The 21,822-nt window shown below is 39.8% G+C and overlaps 2 protein-coding genes across 3 annotated transcripts; one reads left to right on the top strand and one right to left on the bottom strand.

The window, feature by feature from the left end:
* Window positions 1-5,271: 5,271 nt before the first annotated feature.
* Window positions 5,272-18,996, bottom strand: LOC117406879 (GA-binding protein alpha chain-like). 2 transcript variants are annotated; one of them, XM_034011250.3, is made up of 10 exons: window positions 18,708-18,996; window positions 15,696-15,817; window positions 15,266-15,410; window positions 13,342-13,426; window positions 12,462-12,713; window positions 11,915-12,109; window positions 10,952-11,008; window positions 8,913-9,056; window positions 8,099-8,291; window positions 5,272-7,136 (listed from the first exon to the last, which is right to left on the bottom strand). In XM_034011250.3, the coding sequence occupies exons 2-10, from the start codon at window positions 15,770-15,772 to the stop codon at window positions 6,911-6,913; spliced, it is 1,374 nt and encodes a 457-aa protein (XP_033867141.1). In that variant the 5' UTR covers window positions 15,773-15,817; window positions 18,708-18,996; the 3' UTR covers window positions 5,272-6,910. The 2 variants fall into 2 exon arrangements, with proteins under 2 accessions (XP_033867141.1, XP_033867140.1); XM_034011249.3 differs by having other exon boundaries at window positions 15,696-15,799; window positions 18,708-18,995.
* Window positions 18,997-19,317: 321 nt separating this feature from the next.
* atp5pf (ATP synthase peripheral stalk subunit F6) lies at window positions 19,318-21,662 on the top strand. The gene is made up of 4 exons (XM_034010592.3): window positions 19,318-19,435; window positions 20,631-20,812; window positions 21,186-21,310; window positions 21,533-21,662. Exons 2-4 carry the CDS (start codon window positions 20,643-20,645, stop codon window positions 21,562-21,564), a joined length of 327 nt encoding a protein of 108 aa, XP_033866483.1. The 5' UTR covers window positions 19,318-19,435; window positions 20,631-20,642; the 3' UTR covers window positions 21,565-21,662.
* Window positions 21,663-21,822: the final 160 nt, after the last annotated feature.

The raw sequence follows: 21,822 nt of genomic DNA, 5'->3' as shown, positions 1-21,822 counted from the left end.
ATATTTTTTTCTTCTGTGGGACTGTACAAACATTGCTTTTGATTTGGAAAGCTTTCTACACTGTATTACATAAATAAACTTTAAAGGAAAAAAAAGTGTCTGTCCTGTGTTTTGGTTTTGTGTAATGATGTAGGTTTTTGAGGATGGGTGGGCTGCGAAGAGGGCATCTTGGGAGAAGGTTTCATGATTACACAGTACTTTAAAAGTAGGAGGCCAGCACCCCTTAATTGTCAATTGTTAAATTACCATACATTATGAGAAGGTATTGCAGATCTGAATCAGGCCTTTGTATACCAGGGTTATGTAAAACAAACATTAAACCATTCTACTAGCACAAAGCAGGTGTGTAAGATGTTTTGGGTACATTTTGGACTGTGTACCCCTATTTATAAATATAACATAGTCCAAAACACTTTCCTGTATAGGAATAGGGATTTAAAATTTGTCCCATTGTCATTGAGAGCAGACCAAGATCAAACCAGTTTGAATTGGGACTCAGCCCCAGTTAGGATTACGAGTTGGCAGAATGCTGTCCCTCCAACTGGCTTTGATGGGGAAACTTGCCTGATGAGTATCCAATGCAAATTATGCTAGCTGGGTGTCAAACCTCAAACTGTAAGGAAAACAAAATGTATAGTGATATACTATTGTATCAAGGACATTGTGGATATAAGTGAAGAAATTCATTAATTTACATTTATATAAATATTTCCATTTTTAAGGAAGAACAACTTTATTTTTACTTCACAAATCTGCTTTCTATAGTGATCCTGCTGAAGCAGCTTCCTTACTGAGACTAGCACCAATTAATAATGGCCTCTTAATAACTGGCTGATAGCCTGTTACTGTATACCATGTGCAAGAAGTCAAATCAACACTCGCTGTGGGTCCTGGTTCAGCTCCATAGTCACCCCTCACCAGCATCTCCACTTGGATGAGCTACCCCTTGCTTGCCTTGAATAGCTTGTGAACCTGCTTCACCTGGGAAGAAAACAACAGAGTAGACCTGCTTTGTAATTATTGAAATGTGTAGCAGAAATCAGTGGCCTCTAGCTATTGGATAGTCAGGTTTGCAGGCTACTTGTGCTGAAACCACAATGAACAAATCAAAACATTACAGGTGTCAGAATTTTTTTTTGGGGGGGGGGGGAATCTTTACAAAACATGATGACTCATAGTCACAGCATGTAGCATAACAAAACAGTGGTGTATTCACAGTGCTAGGAAGAATTTTAACATACACATATAAAAATAAAAAAGTAACACGTTGTAAACACGTTGTTGAGCTCCTCTATGTGTTTTTCTGCACATCTTGTAAGGCTGCTTTTTGAAAATATTATTTATCTACTATATACTTACAGGTAGATCACAAAATGTATATTTTTTAAAGACATATAGTAAATCTAAATAAAAAATAAGTGTGAGCCTGATGGACACCACACAACAAACACCCATATTACAGCATATGCCTGTATAACTCACAACCTCTTCTTGAGCACCACCAACATGAACCAAACACCAAATATGCCAGATTGTGGTCGTGCCCCTCTGTTTCCACTCTTTAGTGCTGGTTTGCATTAATCTGGTCACGGGATCCAGATTTAAGAATCTGCTTCTGGGTGGTGGGGGCAGTTGTGCCCCAACTGAGCACAGAAGCCATGGTAAGACTACAGGTCAATTACAGGTCTGCAGTATAAACAGGGAAGACATGAATAAGCAGCATATTTTCAATTTCCACGCTGTAGCAGTGCACCATAGCCATTACGCAAACAGACGTTCTTGACCTGCATGATTGAGCAGGAGTGGTGTTGTCTGAGTTGTGATTTAGCTGTTTGACTTAACAAGTATTAAATAATGAGTGGTGATATTGAGTTATTGACAAGGGAAGCTGTAAACATCCTGGCTGATCCTTCACCCTTGGGATCCCATGAGCATCAGTCACTCACACAGGCACTGGAGACAGCTTCTTGACCAGCCATTCAATTGGAGGCGACAAGGATTCATACTGTCTTGGCTTGGCTTGGCTTGGCTGGAGTAGCTGTTTATTCAAACCATCAGAGACAAGAATACAGACCTGGCTTCACCTCCTGGACATTTCCATGAACAGACTTGATAAGGCAAAGTGTACTGTAATTTGAAAATACAACACATCATTCTCTAAATAGGTTAAGATCAATTTTTTTTTCAATTGATTTTTGTTTCACTAGCCACACTTGTGTTTATTATAAATGCCAAGAGTCTGTGGAAACCTGCAAATGGGAGCCATCGGAATAGAGCACAGATGTGTAATATACGGGAATGTATTTACTTGATGATTATACATTAATACAACTAGTAGTAAACGTTGATATCAATATAAACTACAGGCAGAGTACATTTATCTTCGGACTTTGGTGGGTTATCGTTTTACCAGAACACCTTGATTAAATGACAGCCTTATGATGTACAGTTAGCTGTACTTTATTTCCTAAATACCATGTTATTCAATGAAAATTTTATGTCAAAACTGTTTTTCTTCAGGTATATACTACTGGACAGTTTTGCAGTATCAGTATATAAGAGATTTCACTGGGCGTGAGGGGCAGCGAGCTTGAAGCATGCAAGTGCTTGAGTGACGATGGTGTGAGACATAGGACAGGCTGGACAGTTCCCTGTACTCAAAGAACCGGGTCAGGCAGCATCCTCTGTCTGCTGAGCGGCTTGAGAGAAGGGCGGGCCAGGACAAGACATACAAACAAAGACACTCTGAACTCTCACCGATGGAGTATGAGAAACAGAACATACAAAAGACAAAGCTGTCAAGTCCAGGCTGGGTCAGGCAGCATCCTCTGGCCGCTGGGCGACAAGGAGAATGAGAAGACAAACATGAAAGACGCTCTCAAGTCCAGGTCGGGTCAGGCAGCATCCTCTGGCTGATGGGCTATGGATTGGAACCCCCCCCCCCTCCCTCCTCCATTGAGATCCGAAGAAACCGCCGAAGCCTGCGTTTGAGGCGTCTGTAAACAGGTGCAGGTCTGGGGCTGAAAAGGCATTGTCGTAGAACATTGAAAGACCTTTCTAGTGGATTAATAGAGTGGACCACATTTCAATGTCCTTCCGGGCTTCATCCGGGGTGGTGATGGAGGCGTCGAGAGACTTGGTAGTTGTAGATAGGGCGAGGAGACGGGAGCTGAAGGTGCGCCCTTGCAGGATAAGGCGGATTGCAAAGTTGAAGTGGCCCAGGAGAGAGAGAAAGTTTAGCTTTGAGATGATTCTTGAGCTTTGGAAAGAAGAAATCAGTTGACGGATGTGGGTGAGTTTTGAGGGAGGAAGGCAGGCTTCAAACTTGAGGGTGTCGAGGGTTATTCCGAGGAATTCAAGGCTCCTAGGCTAGAGAACAGATTTTTGAGATGGTTAATGCTTTGGGCTGGAGGATGAGAGGCAGGAGAGATGAGGAGGAAATCGTCCAGGAGATGGAGTAAGAACGGGACGTGGTATGAGTTTAGGAGGATCCAGCATAAAGCTTCTGACAGGGTGTTGATGATTTTTGGGCTGCTGCGGCAGCGGAAAGTGAGTTGAGTGGCGAAGAAATAGGAGCCTTGCCAGGATATCCCGAATAGATGACAGAGAGAGGGATGAATTGGCATGACTTCGAAGGCGTCTGTGATATCGGCCTTTGAAAGCCAAGCTCCGTGGCACGCCGTCCTGATGAATTTGATGGCATCTGTAAAGGTGACGTAATGGATGGGAAAATTGGTCCAGAGGAATCAGAGTGTTAATACTACTGGTGGATTGGCCTCGAGGAGCTGAGCGGTTGATAAGGCGTTTCTTTCCAGAAAAACTTTGAATGACGATGCCATTCGGGTTGATCAGCGGACAGATGGATTTTGCTTGGGCGTCACCGCAGAAGGAACAGGAGTGAAGAAATCGTTAGTTGGAGTTGTTGCAGACCGAGTCGTTGAAATTGTTACAAATTTGGCGACCCCCGGAGATTTTAATAGGGCGGCCACATCTGTCTGTAGCTGAAGGAGTCAGTTTTAATGACTAATATAAACATATACAGCTCTCCATATATAGTGCTGCCCACATCACTGAATTTACTGATTTATTACTTAAAAGGTGAGGCCTCATAGATGTAGTTGGAATGCCCTTGGAATTCTGGGGTCCTGTGGGGCTCAGATGAGTCAATCATTCTGTCAGGGGCGTATTATTTTTGATATTTAATAATACTAATCTCAATCACTGAACAACCCCCATCCACACTCTTACAAATAAGCCAGAGCAACACCTTACAAGTGCCACCAAATAAAATACTGGAGCTCATTGCACCAATGTGTCTGTGTTGTGAATACTCCAGTTCCCAACTCCTCTCACAAATACACTTTACTGCACATAAAAGTTGCAATGGCTAGCGAGTTCAGCGTTTTGATTGGTTCATCTTCTCCACGATCCTGGTCCTGCTGTCGTACTTAGCACATGTTCATTGGATATCGATTTGGGCGTAGTAAAGACTGCAAAAACAGGCCACAATGCTACTGAAGAGAAATAGTACTGTGCATGGATATTGTCGTCTTTCTGCTTAAATTACTGAATAAACCAGCCTTTACTCTGTTTATATAGTTACAATGAGTTTTCACAAACTGAAAGTTGTGTTTTGTACCATTTCTTTTTTTTTCTTGCCTGTAAGGCATTGTAACTAGTCTGTCATGTCCTGTCTTGTCTTCCCCAAGCTCTGCTTGCTAATTGAACAAGACCATGTGTTCTAAGCATTCAATATTAGCTTGGCCTTGGTTACTACTACCACCACTGGCCTCTGGTGAAGAAATCAAATAATACAGGGCAAAGGGAAATGGCACCTGTTGAACAGCTTTTAAGACAGAAAGCACGACAGATTTCTGAACAAAAAAAAATCATGGAGCTTGGAATACATATAATCTTTAATCTACATTAAATCTGTCATGATTCAGTGTTGCAATCAATCAGACTTCTCCATTGGGCTATAAATTTGCAAAACCCATTCATATCTCCAGGTTATAGAAGTCTAATCAAGTGTGTCTTTAGAGAATAATGAAATTACCTGTATTTAAGTAACAAATCTAACAGCAGCTTGAAGCTAGAAGTACAATTTAACCCAATAAACAACACATACCAGAACACCTAGAGGTTGCAGATGAGAATATGTATTTTTTTGTTGACAGAAAAAAAATTAAATCACCTTAGTGAGCAAAATAAGAAAAAAACAAACCAAAAAAAAAAAAAAAAAAAAAAAAAAAAAAACAGAAACCTCCCCCATTTTATTAAAAATGTTTTTTACTCTTGATTACATGTCCGATTTCAACATAAGGAAATCAAATTAAACATACAAGCAGAAATTCATCAAGCTTTACTGCATAAAACAGAACAGAATACAATGGGAATATGGCTATCAAAACGTAATTATATACAATGTAAATGCCAAGCTTGTACGTATGCAAAAGGAAACAAGATCAGTCTGACTCTTAAACTGGTTGCACATGTGTGCGCAAACTATATAGCGTCCTGCCATCGAAACATGGTGGCAGGATTATGCTAAACCCTACACAAACACACACTCATACAGCCACAAAAAACACTCACCTCTCACTCTGACACACCAATAGGAACACTCACAAACATTTTTCCTGATCTGCTGACCATTTTCCTGAACCCACAAAATAAAATAAACTTATAAAAAAAAAGAGGAAAAAAATATATATATATTTCGAGCAAGTTCTGCTTAAAAAAAAAAAAAAGTGTCAATTTAGGAATTTGTTTAAATCAGAAAACCAAAACTGGGTACAGAGTAATATTCGAATAAAGAAAATAAAAAATATATAACTATTTTGAAAACACAGCACTCTTGTTTGCCACTGTGTACGTGATCCTCATTTCCAATAAGACATTCTGCTTTTACAGCTAGGAGGAGCCAAGGCACAAAGAGGTTGCAGTATCTGTCTGGGTGGGCCACCCTTTGAATACTAAAAACTCCAGGTATACCTGGGAAGTGTTGCACTCTCTTCCATACACAAGTTAAAATTACAGCAAGAAAAACTAACCTTTACCCCCTTTAGCCAATCAGTGGTTCATGAAGCATGATGGCAACCAGATGCGTTAACATACTCTTACATTCAGCATAACACTAACCCTTGACCAACTCCACTTTTGTATGAAGGTCAGGTCTCCCTACAACAATTATCTTTGGTTGTTGACATTTAACAGTAATAAGAATGCGTTGAATCAATGATTATTGACTCCTGTTAATCTAATTACACAGCAACAGATTAAAAAAATTAAAACAAGCTTGGAATTTTGATTGTTTGGAGACTAAAATATACTTGCTTTTGACTTTGTGCATGAGCACATATTTTCTCTGTACCCGTGATGTCTCAGTACAGTGCAGTGTAGTAGGTCAGCTGCATACGCCAAGTCTCCGTCTCCAGAGTGCAGTCACATTGTTAGTACAGAAGCTTCACAAAAGACCACTTTCACTAGACCCCGAGGCCGGATCAGCTGGCTCACAGTATTACTCACTGCACCTTGTGGCCTCCTACAAAATAGCGTGTCTAAAGCAAACTATAGATTAAGTCTACTGTGTAAAATATAACCAAATTGTTTTAAGGGTCAAAACAGGTCTTCATTTAAAAATACATCTTTAAATGTTTGGTTCATCAGAGGGAAAACAGTGAGCCTAGGTGACATTTCTTGTATGCCTTATATATTTCCTATTTGGTTACTGGGGTCGTTTAAGAGTCAAACTGCTTAAATATTATTTATTATTACACAGGTCACAGAGAAATATGTCCAGCAGTCCAGGAACAATGCTTTTCGTTTGTTTTCCTCTGCCACTCCATGCTCCCCCTCCCCTTTTTTCCTTTTCCCTTTCCCCTCCCCCCAGGCTGTCCCCTCAGCCCCTTCAGCTGCTGTCCTTGTCCCCCTGCATGGTGGCGAGGGTGACGGTAGTGACAGGCTGGCTCAGGCCGTGAAGCTGCATGCGCGCCAGCTTCTTCTGCTCGCACTCCGTCACCAGGTGGTTGAGCTCCCCTGCGCTGTAGCCGATCAGCGTCTTTAGGTCACACACAAACTTGTAAACAAAGCGCTTTCCTTGAACCTTGCAGATCATATCCCCATCGTAGTAATACCTGAGAGAAAGAGAGGGGCAGTGAGACCAAGACCCCCAGCAACAATTCCCAAATCAACCAGACTTGGATTAAAATGTCTGGAGTTGTTTGGTACCAAAAGAGAACACTGTGCCCTAATACCAGCCTTTTGGTTTTTATCTTTAAAAAAAATTCCGGAGTTTATTTTATATATTAAAATAGGGATAAAAATCAGTATAAAATTGTTTTTAATTGAAACATAGGTAAGAATCGGGTGGAAAAAATCTCAGTACACACACACACACACACACACACACACTTCACAGGTGGAATATGATGCGTAGTATTTCTTGTTTCCGATTAAGTTTAATGTCCTTGGCTTGTATGATGAAGCAGAATCTGTCCAAGTCGAAGCTACATTTTCCCAAGTTAACTTTGCAAACGTTTGGGCAATCGCTGTGCTGACAAAAACAGCATCTACAGAAGGTATGAACATGACATCAGCACAAAACAAGCCAGGTTTATTCGTCTTGAAATCATAAAAAAAAAAAAAATAATTCCATCAATGCGTTCCATGTAAGTTTTTTAAATCCTGTAATTTTTTTGGTAAAATTCATAATAAACCAGAAACGCAGAACACTACTCATACTACAGTAGAACCTCAGAGTTATGAACACCAAGCTTACGAACTGATTGGTCTACCGAATGCCTCACGTTCAGCTGCAAGTATGCAATCACTGAACTATGCGTGTAATGCAACCAGACAGGCACTCCTATGTGGCGTGCTAGTGATGGAGAGGGCAAAATTACTGAAAATTTGCATTATTATATACAACATGATAAATACAATCATACTTGATTAAGCATTTTTAAAATTGACTGTTTCTACATGTTCTGAATTTTGATCACTTGAACTCTAAAAAGGGAACACACTGGTGTTCCTATTCTCAGGAATATGAAAGCCAAGTTGCAGTCTAGCCAGTGTGAATATCGTAGGTCCTCACCTGAGGGCGCGGCTGAGCTTCTCGTAGTTCATGGTGGGCTTGTTCTTGCGCTGGCCCCACTTGTGTGCCACCAGCTCGGGCTGGTTCAGTTTGAACTCTCCGTCGTCACCCACCCAGGAGATGCAGTCTCGAGCGTCCTTATCAGTCAAGAGCTCCAGCAGAAACTGCCACAACTGGATCTGACCATTATTACCTGGGAGAGCACAGAGAAGAGTGAGGAATCTGTCACTCACATAGTGTAGATTTCCTATTCTAAACTCCAGTGGGGTTTATTTTTAATGGTTCACAATATATGTTTCAACTTATATTCTCATAAGGTAGGTTTTGTCAGGTTTTCCTACCTTGTGAGGACTTATGGCCCTTTATGGACTACCCTAAACATACACACAGACTTGTGCCTATCCTCTCAGTTTCCTATGCACAGCCTCCTCCCATATTACACACACAAACTAATAATCTCCGATTCCTATGAGAAAACACACACTTTAGTCTGCATTGGTAAATATATTTGTATTTTAAGCAATATAACCGATCATTATCTAATTGTGTTTACCACCAGCTGAAGAAAGTACTTTATTTATTTTACACAACACCATTTTTCTAACAAACTGCTGCACCACATTGTTTTGAGCAAATTATAGATCTTAATAATAGAATAATTCATACTGTGGTATATATTGTGCACCTTTAGGGTTCTTTTAAAAAATTTTAAAGTCTTAATACATAAAATTGCTATGCCTTTTTTCAGCTTTTTGGTGTAGCAAAATATGAAATGCAAAAGTTCAAAAAACTTCTCTGCTTCTAGCTCTCTTACCTGTCCTGTTGCCCGGAGAGCTGCGGTCCTCTCCCCCAGATATCCTGGGGGCTCGCTGCACCTTGCTCTGCTTGCCTGTGTTATTCAGCACTTTGATGGCAGTGGGGGTGGTCTGCTGGACTGTGGCTGGGATGATCTGAACAGCTGTGTGGTGTGGAAAGACATGGAAATCAGGATCAGAATCAGAAAATACAATGGCCTTACTTTGCAAATATAGTGGGAAAGGTATGCTATGATTTCCATTTCAAGAGAGTAGATGTTAAAACTTCGATATTATTATTATTATTATTTATTTCTTAGCAGACACCCTTATCCAGGGCAACTTACAATTGTTACAAGATATCACATTATTTTTTCATACAATTACCCATTAGTACAGTTGGGTTTTTACTGGAGCAATCTAGGTAAAGTACCTTGCTCAAGGGTACAGCAGCAGTGTCCCCCACCTGGGATTGAACCCACAAACCTCCCGTCAAGAGTCCAGAGCCCTAACCACTACTCCACACTCCTGCCCTCCTGCACTTCATGCTGATATTGGACTCAGCTCTCGTCAAGATAAGCAGCAAATAAGACATAACTTATTTTACTATAAACTAATGTGATCCATCTGCGTTTCCTTCCATCTGATGATGTAGATATCCTTCTGCCTGGTGTTGATGGCTGAAGTGTAATGCTGGATCCAGGGATCAGCCTATTTTGCCTCCCTGGCGCATCAGCAAACACAACAGCTGCAATGCTGGCTCCAGGCATCAACCACAGTGCAGCCTCCCTAGCGCATCAGCATGACAACAGTCTGGACTGAGCTGAGTAGGGTATTTCTCTGGGGTCTTCAAGTGGGCACCTTCCATCCTTAGTGTTTTGCCGACTAGCCCACAACACCTTAAGAGGGCTCGACAGTGATTCTGACATCCCAGCATCACCCCCCTCTGTCCCCCACTCAGCTAAGCCCAGCTTATTTACCTTCCTTTAAATCAACTACTTTTTTTTTTTTTTTTTTTTTTTTTTTTTTTTAATTATACTATGCTTGAGGTCCCCAACCAGAGCCACTTGCTGCTCCTCTCTGCTGCTTCAGATAAGTTCTTCACTATGTGTCGCAACTCTCGACCACTGAATCCAATGTCTCTGAGAGACCGGGTTGTGGAGTGTGGCACAAATCCTCGACAACCCACCTCCACTGGGTAAACCTGGACTCTCCATCCTCGCTGCTCCACTTCAGCAGCTAGTTGAGCGTACTGAAGTTTCTTCCTTTTTGTATGCCTCATCCACAGCATCCTCCCATGGCACTGTTAACTCTACCAGGTGAACAAGGCATGCTGATCCAGACCACAAGACAATATCAGGTCTAAGGTTAGTGGTGGCAATCGCAGGTGGGAAAATAAGCCTGCCAGCATTTTTCAGTCTTCCAGTTGTCCTAGACGAGTTTTGGTTTTGATGCCTTTTCTTTTACGTCGTTCGTGTGTCATATTGCTGGAATTGGTGGCAACATGTTGGTCATACATACTTCAATACTAAGGCCAAACATTGCAGCACCTGGTCATGACGCCAAGTAAACCATCCTTGGCTAAGACCCACCTTACATCCTGTCAGAATGTGTCTTAATGTAGCTGGCTATGTAGTAGGGCTTCTGGTTTCCATGCACATTTTTGTCCATCATTGTGTGTGTCTGAGTCCAGATTTCTGTACTTTAAAATGTGTATTTATTGATTATTATTATTATTATTATTATTATTATTATTATTATTATTATTATTATTAACCATAAAGCAATGGTCCTTGAGATTGTCTTGGAAGACAACAGTATACAAATCAGTTTTGTAATTGTAAAAGCAAGTCAATTCATAAAATGGAAATTTCGTAAAGATTCAATTGTGCGCTTTGTTTTTTTTCCTTGTGCATTTTGTCTGGTTGAATTCAACTCTGAAACATGTTTTGATTTTAGTAAGAGAGTAGTGTGTGTTTTGTTTAATGGAGGTGTGTTCGAGTATCACTGTGTTTTATGTGTATATATAAAAAAAATCAGCTGTAAATAAAATACTCACGCTGATCGATGGTGACAGTGGCTATCTGTCCACTTTGATCCTGGCTGGCTAGCACATCTGTAGAAGAAAACCACAAATCATTAACACATCTGTACACTGAAGGATTTCTATAGATCTAACAGACATGGATGACAATTAAAAATGTTTTTAAAAAAATAAAAAGGTCCTAATCTCCATTCTGGAACAGGCTATTGTCCAGTCTAAATGTAAAGACAGAGGGTGCTAATGCAAAATCACTGTGAAGCCATCCAGCTAGAGCATGTTTCTGTCACAAAGTGGAGAGGAACGTTCTAATAGTACTGCTATTGCTATATAAGACACCCTAATTTCATTAGCCAGGGTGAGCGAGACCCACATCTCACAAGACCATTTAGTTTGCCAAAGATTAAGACAGTGCTAAGTGGATCTACATTGATTAGAATGAGAGAGCAGAGAGAATACACCATCTCACCATTGAAATACAAAATCCTGATAAAATATCAGCACCTGTGGTACCCTTGGTTGTGTGTAGCAAAACAGTCACAAGGGCATCACAGCATGGGGTGGAGCTGCACTTACTGTGAACAGATTGTGGTTCTACCTCCTACACTTGGCTACTGACAAACTGATAGAGGGGGCAGACCAGCGAGACTATGGTGTACTATTTGAGGGCGCTTTATTCATTGGTAAAGAACCAGCACAGCATGACAGATTATTGTCAGGCCTACTCTATACTTATGCAAATATCACATCTAGGTTCCCCAGCCATTTAGGAATAAAACTATATGTCAGGATTAAAAGCTTATCATTAGTGAATACAAAAAACATTTGGTTGGTTCACAGTATACTGGTAGATTCTTGTAATGCAAGTCAATTCAGAGCCCAAATGTTTCCCACATTGGTAACTCAAAGCACAGACTCTCTCCTACAGTTTACTCAGTGTTTTGGTAAATCAACGCACAGACTCTCCTGCTGTGTACTCACACTTGCGCAGCAACTCCAGGTGGCTCCAGAGGATCTCTCCGTGGGGCACACGCTGCAAGAAGTCCTCTTGGGTGAATCCACAGAGCTCTCTACCGGGTATGTGGATACCGGCTACATCCACGTCCACCATGCTGAACTCCTTCATCACCCACACTGCCCAGTGGATCACCTGGTCTGCTGTCCACTGCACTGGGTCTGGGGAGCACACAGCCAGTCAGCCGTCAGACAAAAGTAACAATAAAATACATACTACAGGGTTTTCCATAATGATGTTGCCTATGATACCCATAGGGAGCATGTATTCATACCAACTAAAGAATCAACCTTCAAGAGCCACTGCGTGGACTATGTATTGCTTTTGGTCATATATCACAATACGTGTGACGCTGAAACATGAGTTGGTTCCCTGTAAGCTACATTCTCCGACATACAAGGTTAAGTGGCACTAGCATTGTTTAAAACCTGAATGTATGACTGTGTGGTCTAACACAATAACACAGATGGGTGTAAGACGTAGGACACCACTAGTGTTCGAGGGGTTTCTCACCGTAGGGGATGCCAAGTCGGACCTGTTCTTTGCGGTAGCCCTCAAGGGCAGCAGCCCAGCGTGTGACCTGCTCGGAGGTCTCATCGGCGATGATGCCCCCCACTATATGTTTGTTGCCGTCCAGGGTGATGACCTGACCCTCCTCTACCAGCTGATCCTCTTCCACCCCCGACTGTGCGTCCGGGTCAATCACAACCTCCACCGTCTCCACCGGCTTCACAATCTCCAAGATATTCAGCTTGGGCTCCACGCCTGCCAGGGGAGACAGGCACAGGCACAGACAGAGAGGGTTAAGGGACAGCACATAGGACCCGGCTCACTGGCACACCAGATACAGGCTTATGAGTAAACTTTAGTCTTAGAATATCTGAATAGTATAATCAAGTTACCTGGACTGTTCCCCACTAAGCAGAAACTGTATTTTCTGATGGGACTGTCCAGGGTAAAAGAATGAATGACATTTGCGATCTGAACTTGAACATGCAGGTTCACATCCCATTTCCCTTTTCAAGACCATTGCAGAAGTAGTAAAGATCTGAAAATCTGACGACTACAAGTCACTGCTTGATAAATAGTCATCCACCTCCCACTACAATGGTCTACTCCTGTTAAATGTATTTGTGTATCTCTACATTAGTAATAGATTTTAACCTAGTGTATAGCACCACCTGGTAGTCCTCTGTCATAACTGTTGTTCATTTTGTAAGGATCTGAAAGGGGAAAAGTAAACTATTTTATGCATAATGCTAATGCTCAGCACGCTACAATCAACCAAAGCACAATGAAAAAATAATTAAATATGAATGAAAGACGGTTTGTAACTGTTCAGATTCCTTGCAAATCCCCTGGTGCACCAGTGGGCCGAGTGAGAAAAAATTACCTTGTCTGGAGATGACCTGCACACTGAGCTGGACAGTCCCATCAGTCTTCACTCCTTGGTCAAATAGGCTGTGGTCGGGGTCCAGCTGGAGGAGACGGACAAGCAGAGACATGGTTAGACAGGTAAACTACCAAAACTGGGGCTGGCACACGCACTACAAAACTTGCTGTGGGGTAACAAGAAAGGCACAGATTAGAAATCTTAAGCAGTTGTCAGCGGAGATCTTTCACAATTTCACAAAAATATTAACCAAATACCAGTGAATCAGGGTACTTTGTCATCTGAGATAGATGTGTAGTGCATCATGTTACAAACCAAATTTTGACCCGCATATTATGACTTGGGAACAAACCTATATGTGTATGTTTGTACACAGTATATCCCTTGTCAAATACTACGGCATTGGTCCAGATTTTCTTCAAGGCCATTTACGTGAAAATGGAATGAATGCGTGTTATACTGACAAGTCACTGATATCAGACTTGTTTTTGTGGCACTGGGTCTATCCTAGTAGTGATATTGGTGACTTACCCAATGCAAAAAATAATGATAAACATCAAGCAAGAGGAGTCAAGTGACGGAGGTGAGAAGACGGCGGTCTAACTCTGAAGCTCCGTGCCCCTGCATTGAAAATCCTAAAACACCCTGATTCATACAGCTCTAGCACGACTAAACAGAACGCCAATTTCTGTTTCATTGGTGTCTGGTTCTGTCTTTCTTTCACCACTTTTTTCTGTGTGTAATTATTGCAAAACCAAACAGTTTTCTTAAATATGTGGACTTTACTTTGAAATTCACTGTGTGTTAAGACAAGTTTGTGATTTTAAAATTCTAATATAAATTATTTTGTAATTACTTTTCAGAGACACAAGTAACTTTTACTTGCTCTTTAAATCTTGACGCCTAAAATCATTAAAAAAATTAACAACGTTAGACACTTATTTTGAATTTTGGGTCCCTTTGAAGGCACATATTTAGGCCCAGGATATGCAGGATTTAGACCCCTGCAAAACCCTGAAATTCATTTTTCGGTGGGGGGTGTTGCCACTTGCACCCGCGCTGGGGGAGGACCCCCATACCCCCTGGCCTCCTACATTAAATGAAAATGAAAAGACTGAATTAGTAATTGAATCCCGGCACAACTGTATATATACAGGCACGAAGCACTCACTTGGGGTTAGTGTGTTCGGGAGTGTAGAACAGGTGAGGAGATAGAGGAGAAATAATTTTAAAAAAGCAATTATAAACAATTACTATACGTGCTGGCTATCAACCAGTATGCTACTTGTTTGTCTGTTCGTCCATTGTTTGTTTATTTGTCTGTTCGTTTGACCATTGTGCCCTTTACTTTGAGTGTTTTGTTTAAATCTTTTATTTGTTTGTTTATTAAAACACTGAGCACTGTTGCGCCTCAGTTTCACCCGCAGTTGCTGTGTGTTGTGGATTCATTTCCTGGCCTGACGTCACCCCTACAGCCAGCTTGTCCACACCCATACAGAGTGGCAACCTAATCCACTTAAACACTTGTATACTTTAGTGAATAACTTGCATCACAGAGATATGAGACATGTGGAACCGCAGAGAGACAGGGTTACGACACTTATTTAATTTAATTTATTTATTTATTCATTTAATTTTATTATTATAATAATGGTATTTATTTGCTTAATTATTATATTTAGTTTGTGTGTATTTGTTTAATTGTCATTATGTTTTTCTTTTCAACTGGTTATGTATGCAGACAGTTCATTATATTGCAATGTGATTTGTTCCTAACCTGTTGTTATTTTGTTGTAAAAACAAGGAAAATCAATAAAAAGAGCTTAATCTAAAAAACAAAACAAACAACACAACAACAAGTAAACTAATTAATTAGTAATAGATACAGTTGAAGTTTTGTTTTTTTATTTATTTTTTTATTTACCTGAATATCTTGCAGACAAATCTCATGGCCTTCCAGCGAGCACTGGAGGCGGGGCTCCAGCAGCTTTTTGAGGTTCCCGATTGGTTCATTTATGTCGATGGCCTGGGTGACAAATTCAGCTGTTGTGATTGTCTGCTCCACAATCCTGCAACACAGAGACTCTCCCTTTAACACTTGTAATAAAAAGCAAAATACATATAAAACCCTAATTATATGATGTCTTATATGTGGGTAAGAAATTTGTACAAATGTGTCAAGCATAAATTAACTCCAAGCTGTCTGTTTGCGTGTCAAGATGTATTGGGACAAAATGTTCGTTTGAGTATGTTTGTCAGTATGTCTACTTGCAGTTATCAGTCATGGTGTATGATGACACTTTGAGAAGTTGAGCAAGTGCGTGTGGGTATTATGAGTGCGGATGAGTGCTCACCCCTCTTCCATGCACTCCTGCTTCTCCTGTCCATCTATCTCAATCTCGATCAGCTCCTCCGTCTCTCCCTTCGACATGGTTGTGCAACTCACCCCAACGCCTGCCTGACAAAACACACAGAACTACTCTCATTACACTGCATCCAAAGTCTTCGAGGTAGAAACATCATATTTTCCCCCCTTTTTCCATGTTTGCTTCGACTACGTAATGAAAAGCTCTTTGGTAGACTCAACAATCTAGAGTCAAGGTACTGCAAAACAGGATATTTTTGCTGCAACTTAATTTCGCTAATGGCCTTCCAGGTACATTTTCGCGGCAATAAATGTTTGCGCTCCTTTTTCTTTTAATGTACGGCACATGTATGAATAATATATTTCACATTACATTCATTTTGCGCATTCTTAATAAACGCAAAATTAGCACACATTTGTTGCTCGCAAAATGTTCTTGTTTTACAGTGTTTGTACTTTCAAAGTATGAATTAATTGTTCAATTTTGATAAATATTGGGTGACTTTCACTTGAATTTTCCTGAGTATTATAATTGAATTGTAAAATGTATTGGTTTGTAATACTTTACCAAACCACAAAATATACTGCCAGCAACCACCTTATAGCAAATCTGAACCACAACTGCACAACACAGTAACAACACGCTTCCATGTAAAGGTCATCTAACATCTATTTCATTGCAAAACACATGAGAATCAGGAAGCACAGCTCTGGTGCACTGCTGCTGTGGCTATTCAAACCTCAGTGTATGACATCACAAAGACATCAGATTTAAAGAGAAATAAATGTGTGGTTATATATATATAAATTTACGGTATTTGCTGCGTGCAGAATGTAGAAAACAAGCAAAGGAGGGTGCAGCATTTTATTAAACAAATTTTTAATAAAAAAATATATATATAATACAAAAATAACCTGGACAAAAATTACAATTACTATTCGCAATTGCATTAACATTATTTAAAGACTAGTCACAGGTATACTGTTATAACAGTACTGTAATAGTAAAATCTGTTTCATTTACAGCTTTTAAATCCTCCATGTCTTACTTGCTCATTTAAAAATGGAATGAAGAACGAGAAAACGAGAGTGCAACATAGTTTTTTGTATTGCTGTTAATACAATTATGAATAGTGATTGTAATAAGGTGTATCCATCTCATTTTACCTTGGCGAAAGCCAAGTCCATTATTAGCATTAAGTAAATAACAGCTACTCATGCAATAAAAACGAATGATAGGCCTAATTTTGGCTTTTCTGTAATTATCTGCATAATTTATTATAACTTTACATTTCCTTTTACTTCAAGGTATATGGTGGTGTTCATGATAAGTATGGTCTCCCTCCCTGAGATTTCCAGTACATTCCAATAGGTGAAACATACATTTACACTACAGTGCAAACCTCGAAATCTCTTGAATTACCGGCCCTATGTTTTCTGAGCAACGTCGTTCACAGTGCCAATTAATCAAGATCTTCTTTAACAACTGCATTAGGTTACAATTTTGGTGTGGTCTGCATTGTTGGCAATAAACTTCATACAGTGTACAGAAAGGTGCTGGCAGTTTCCAACTACAGTTCGAAAACACTATATTGTGTATTTGTAACGTCTGTCACACATGGTTTTGCTCGTATCTGGATTTTTGTTGTTGTTATTATTTCTAAATGTGTATACCATTAATACGATGAAAAATTAAACAGTATATGAAATCGTGCCTTTTTTGTGCAAATGCAGTCAGACTAGAAGGCCATACTGCCTTTGGGTAGGACAACTACGACTGTACTAGGCCCACTGTGTTATTCCCTAAAGAACCAACAGAAATCCTTTTTAAAAATTTACTGGGTATAACTGAAATGTTGACAAGGTTATTCTGAAAATGGTTGGTGTTTTCGAAAAGATGTATAAACTAAAAATATCAATGTTGTCACTTTTTTCCACATGGCGCAACAACATAGTTTTAAAATGGTGTAAATAAACCGCGCCCTCTGCACGCCAGCGGCTCAAACAAACCCTTAATGCTGTTGATTATAAAAAGACATATCAAAAAAGACCCATCAACTTTTAAAGAAAGCGCTGCCCGGGGTTTACCAGACATTCTTGTTTCAAATGTGAAAACTACAAACGGAAATGGAAGCAAACGGAAACAAAACAAAAGAAGGGTAATGTAAGCAGGCCGGAAATCCTGGCAGAGATATAAACAGCGAGACTTTCTACCATTCGAACCAGGGGATAGAAACTAACTTACTGTACCGAATAATAACGGACAGACGGAGAGTTATTAAAATATAGATTTTAAGTCACCCCCACCCACTTCCTCAACAGAACCTTCACTCGCAATGTAAATACGAAAACTGAAATACAGAAGATGCCGTGTACTGCGACTGGTGTATCATCAGCATCTGTACTTCCAATTTTGATTCTGTCCAAAACATCGATTAAAAAAAAAATCGTTAAGCTTATTATAAATATACGGTTTTTTTACACAAGTGCACACGGGTATTTAACATAAATGCTTTCCACAAATCAATGCACAGATCAAGGAGTTGAGTGATGCCAGCATTGATTAAATCTACCGCTGCTCAGTAAACACAAAAACTTATACTTCTGGGGCCTTAGGAAAACCGAGATCTGTGTAAACATTACATTATACTAAAAAGCTTAAAGATCACCAAAGGTGAGTAAGCTAACTCGACAAACATCATTAAAAGTTGATTTTAATAAACCACATAAGAACAAACAAAACACTGACTACAATCTATGCATAAACAAAAACAGATTCCCACAAAAAAAGAACGAAAGACTGCAAAGAGACGCGTATTAACTGTTTCGTATAGACTATAGTACAGCAACGTGAAGCTAGTCAGCGTCGTAGTTTCTTGTAAATAAAGTAACTTAGCCAACACACACAGTTCTGTCTGAGAAAGTGCGGTAAAAACGCACAACCACACCTCGCTGATTTTAACAGACTGGTATTTTAATAGCGATATTTAACGTAACTTACCTTTAAAATGGATATTTGCAGGATAATCTGTCTCAGAATTTGGTGGCTCTCGTTTTGCTCTGATTCTAAACCGAATTCAGCGGACTACGACTAAAGGCGAAAGGGGGGTGGCTTCGTGGGAACATGGCCATGCAAAAAAAAAAACCCTGAAATTAATATATAACATGTTATTTATCAACATGGGCTCTGTGTATTTTTGTATGTGTAGTACACGTGTGTATAAACAAAAGTTTTTATATTAAATATCAATTAAAGAAAGCACGGTGAACTGGACTACAATACCCAACAAACCCCTCGTCGCCTCATGTTGCTGGATAACTGAGCAGTTAAACCTTCCAAGATGGCAATTGTAGTCCCTATTATACATTTAAACAAATACATTAAAAAGTAAAACCACAGAGGCTGGTATGTTATCCAGATCCTTATGTCCAATTGTATTTATTGTGAAAAAATGAAATACAGCAAAAATAATCTGATTTTGATATTCGATTGATCACCGGAAGCTGTAAAAAAAATCAACATTTACTTTCTTTATCAGTATTTTATTTACACAAAATTAAAGACATAAATATACTATTCATATGTTAAAGTTGATTGTAGTCTTTGAATTGAAAAATATAATATTTTTTTTAAATTGAACACTGCTGTGTCCTTTTAACCAGAGTGCACTGCGACTTAGCCATTTCTTTTCCCGTTCCCACAGTGCAGAGTATCAGCGGTTGAACAAGGTGACTCTTTTAAATATGGATTTTGTTGTGTTATCTATTAATAATACCAGAACTTAATTAAGATTCATATGCTGAAGGCTAATTTTAAAATACCCTTTATAAACAGCAGTGTTTGTGCAGGTTTACACGTTAAGAATACGATTTGTGGTGTCGTTTTGCGTGTGAACTTCACATTTATTTATTTGTTTGTTTGTTTATTTATTTATTTATTAATGTTGATGAATTATACAAAAATGCAATGTAAATTCAGTATTGCTTCCAAGACAAATATAGTAATGCTAGCTAGCTATAAGGTGACTATTGTACAATTCGACCGTCTCTGTGTATGTTCATAATAATTTTTTTCATTGGTTGTGCAATTATATTTATAATGCATAGAAATAAAAATAACACGTAATCTTAAGCGTTTTCACAATATTTCGACGTTACATTATAGTCACAAAAAGCATGGTAGTCTGCTTTTGTTTTGTTTTCAGATTGGCATTGGAAATGACTGCGACTTAAACCAATTTAGGGCATTGACCTCCTTATTTACACCAGTATGAATTACTGGGTTAGGGTTATGTTCTTGGCTAACGTTAGGTTTATTGATTTGCCCGTCAAAAACTGTTAATGTTGGGGATAGGTTAATAAAATTAAAGACGGTGTTAATATAGTAGTGTAAATAGTAAAATCAAACCACGTCCAAAACACTGCTGTCCGTGTATGTATGACTACTTTTTTTTCCCCCCACAGCAGTGGTGTAAATAAGGCATAATTCCTCTATTTACACACAGCACTGATAAGACATGACCCAAGATGTTACTCTTCTCATACTGAATGTAGGTCATTGTGACCTTATCTTTGACATTACTGACACCTAAACTATAAAAAGCTTTGACTTGAGAGCCACCCCTCTCATTTAGATTAACCTGTACATGATCATTTCTTCTAACAAGATGCTTTTCTACCTGTAGTCATTCTTCCTGAGCTATGTAAATAAAACTGGCCACAATTGGTTTCCATTAAGTGCCAGTCATGTTGTCCGTTTACTGTGTTCTCTATAATTTCCTGCTGTGAAGCCCCCATTCGTGAAACAAATTGTTCAACAAAAACGTGTCTACTTGACATAGTTTTAACTTCAAGGTCTAATAAGTTATGGATGATCTCCCTATGTATTACCTCTGTTCTCTAACCCCAGTCTTTCCATGTACAGTGATACCTCAGGATGATTCTGCAGCGCTTATCCCAGCTCTATCCCCTCCTGCGCTCGGCTGTCTCCCTGCAGCTCCGCAGGAACTTGGGGCTGACAGCTGTCGCCTTTAACAAGGCAAAGGAGCTGGACCCCGTGCAAAAGCTCTTTGTCGAGAAGCTCCGCGAGTACACCACTAAGAGCAAGTGAGTACCTTGCTTGCTTGTGATTTGTTCATTCAGTCAGGACAACTCTCATAATTTAAAAACAACATCTGTACTAGAGTTGATGTTTGTCACAGTATTTTAACCTTCATGGTTTTGGCATTTGGCAACTACCTGTCTTGCAAGGCAGAAAATGAGGAGGTAAACTCAAAGCACGGCACTGACTGTAAAGAGACCTTTAAATGTACCTGGTTTGATTACTTATTGGCAGCTTCCACTGATTGAAGGTTGAGATAAATGTGAAATTACCTTGGCTTGTATACCTGTCTGCTTTTTCTGTCAATCAAATGATCATATTTGCAGGTGTGTAGAGTTTTGCAGTCTAAACTGCGTCTTTCTCTCCCCCATCCTGCAGGAGTGCTGGAGGAGTTGTGGATGCTGGCCCAGAGTACCAGAGGAACGTGAATGATGAGCTGACCAAACTGCAGAGGCTGTACGGTGGTGGGGACCTCACCAAATTTCCAGACTTCAAATTTGTTGGTAAGTTCTGTGCTCTGCTTTATTATGACTACAGAATCCAAACCTGTACATCCTAGTACTGTTCGGCAAGTACTTCTCATTAGCATTGTTACTGTCTTGTCCTCCAATGCCTCAGTTCACTGATTCTTTGCAGCAAGCCAGATGGTTGCCTGTATCTACCATGTTTTTAAATTAAACGATTTCAAGAGACACCAACGCCCCCTGTCTGTCTTTCTTTTCCAGAGCCCAAGTTAGAAGAAGTGACTTCCAAGTAATCCCCCGCTCTGCTCCCAGCGATGTTGGCGTCCCTTGTCTTTCTTTTCATGTTACTGGATACTTCAGTAGTTATTTAATAAATAACTTTGTTAATGTATTTGCTCGTGAAATACTTTTCATATTGGGTTCACTTACCTAGAAACATACAGTGACTGGTGCATTGTTTGAGAGTAAACAGGTGTGTCTTGTGCAGTGTTTAAAGAGTTATGATTTGGTCAATGTAGCATGTGAGTTGCTTACGGTGTTTATGGTAGTAC

Source organism: Acipenser ruthenus, chromosome 8 (assembly GCF_902713425.1).
Source record: "Acipenser ruthenus chromosome 8, fAciRut3.2 maternal haplotype, whole genome shotgun sequence".
NCBI lineage: Eukaryota > Metazoa > Chordata > Actinopteri > Acipenseriformes > Acipenseridae > Acipenser > Acipenser ruthenus.
The sequence above is the reverse complement of the archived record's forward strand: the minus strand, read 5'-3'. Positions and strand labels throughout refer to the sequence as shown.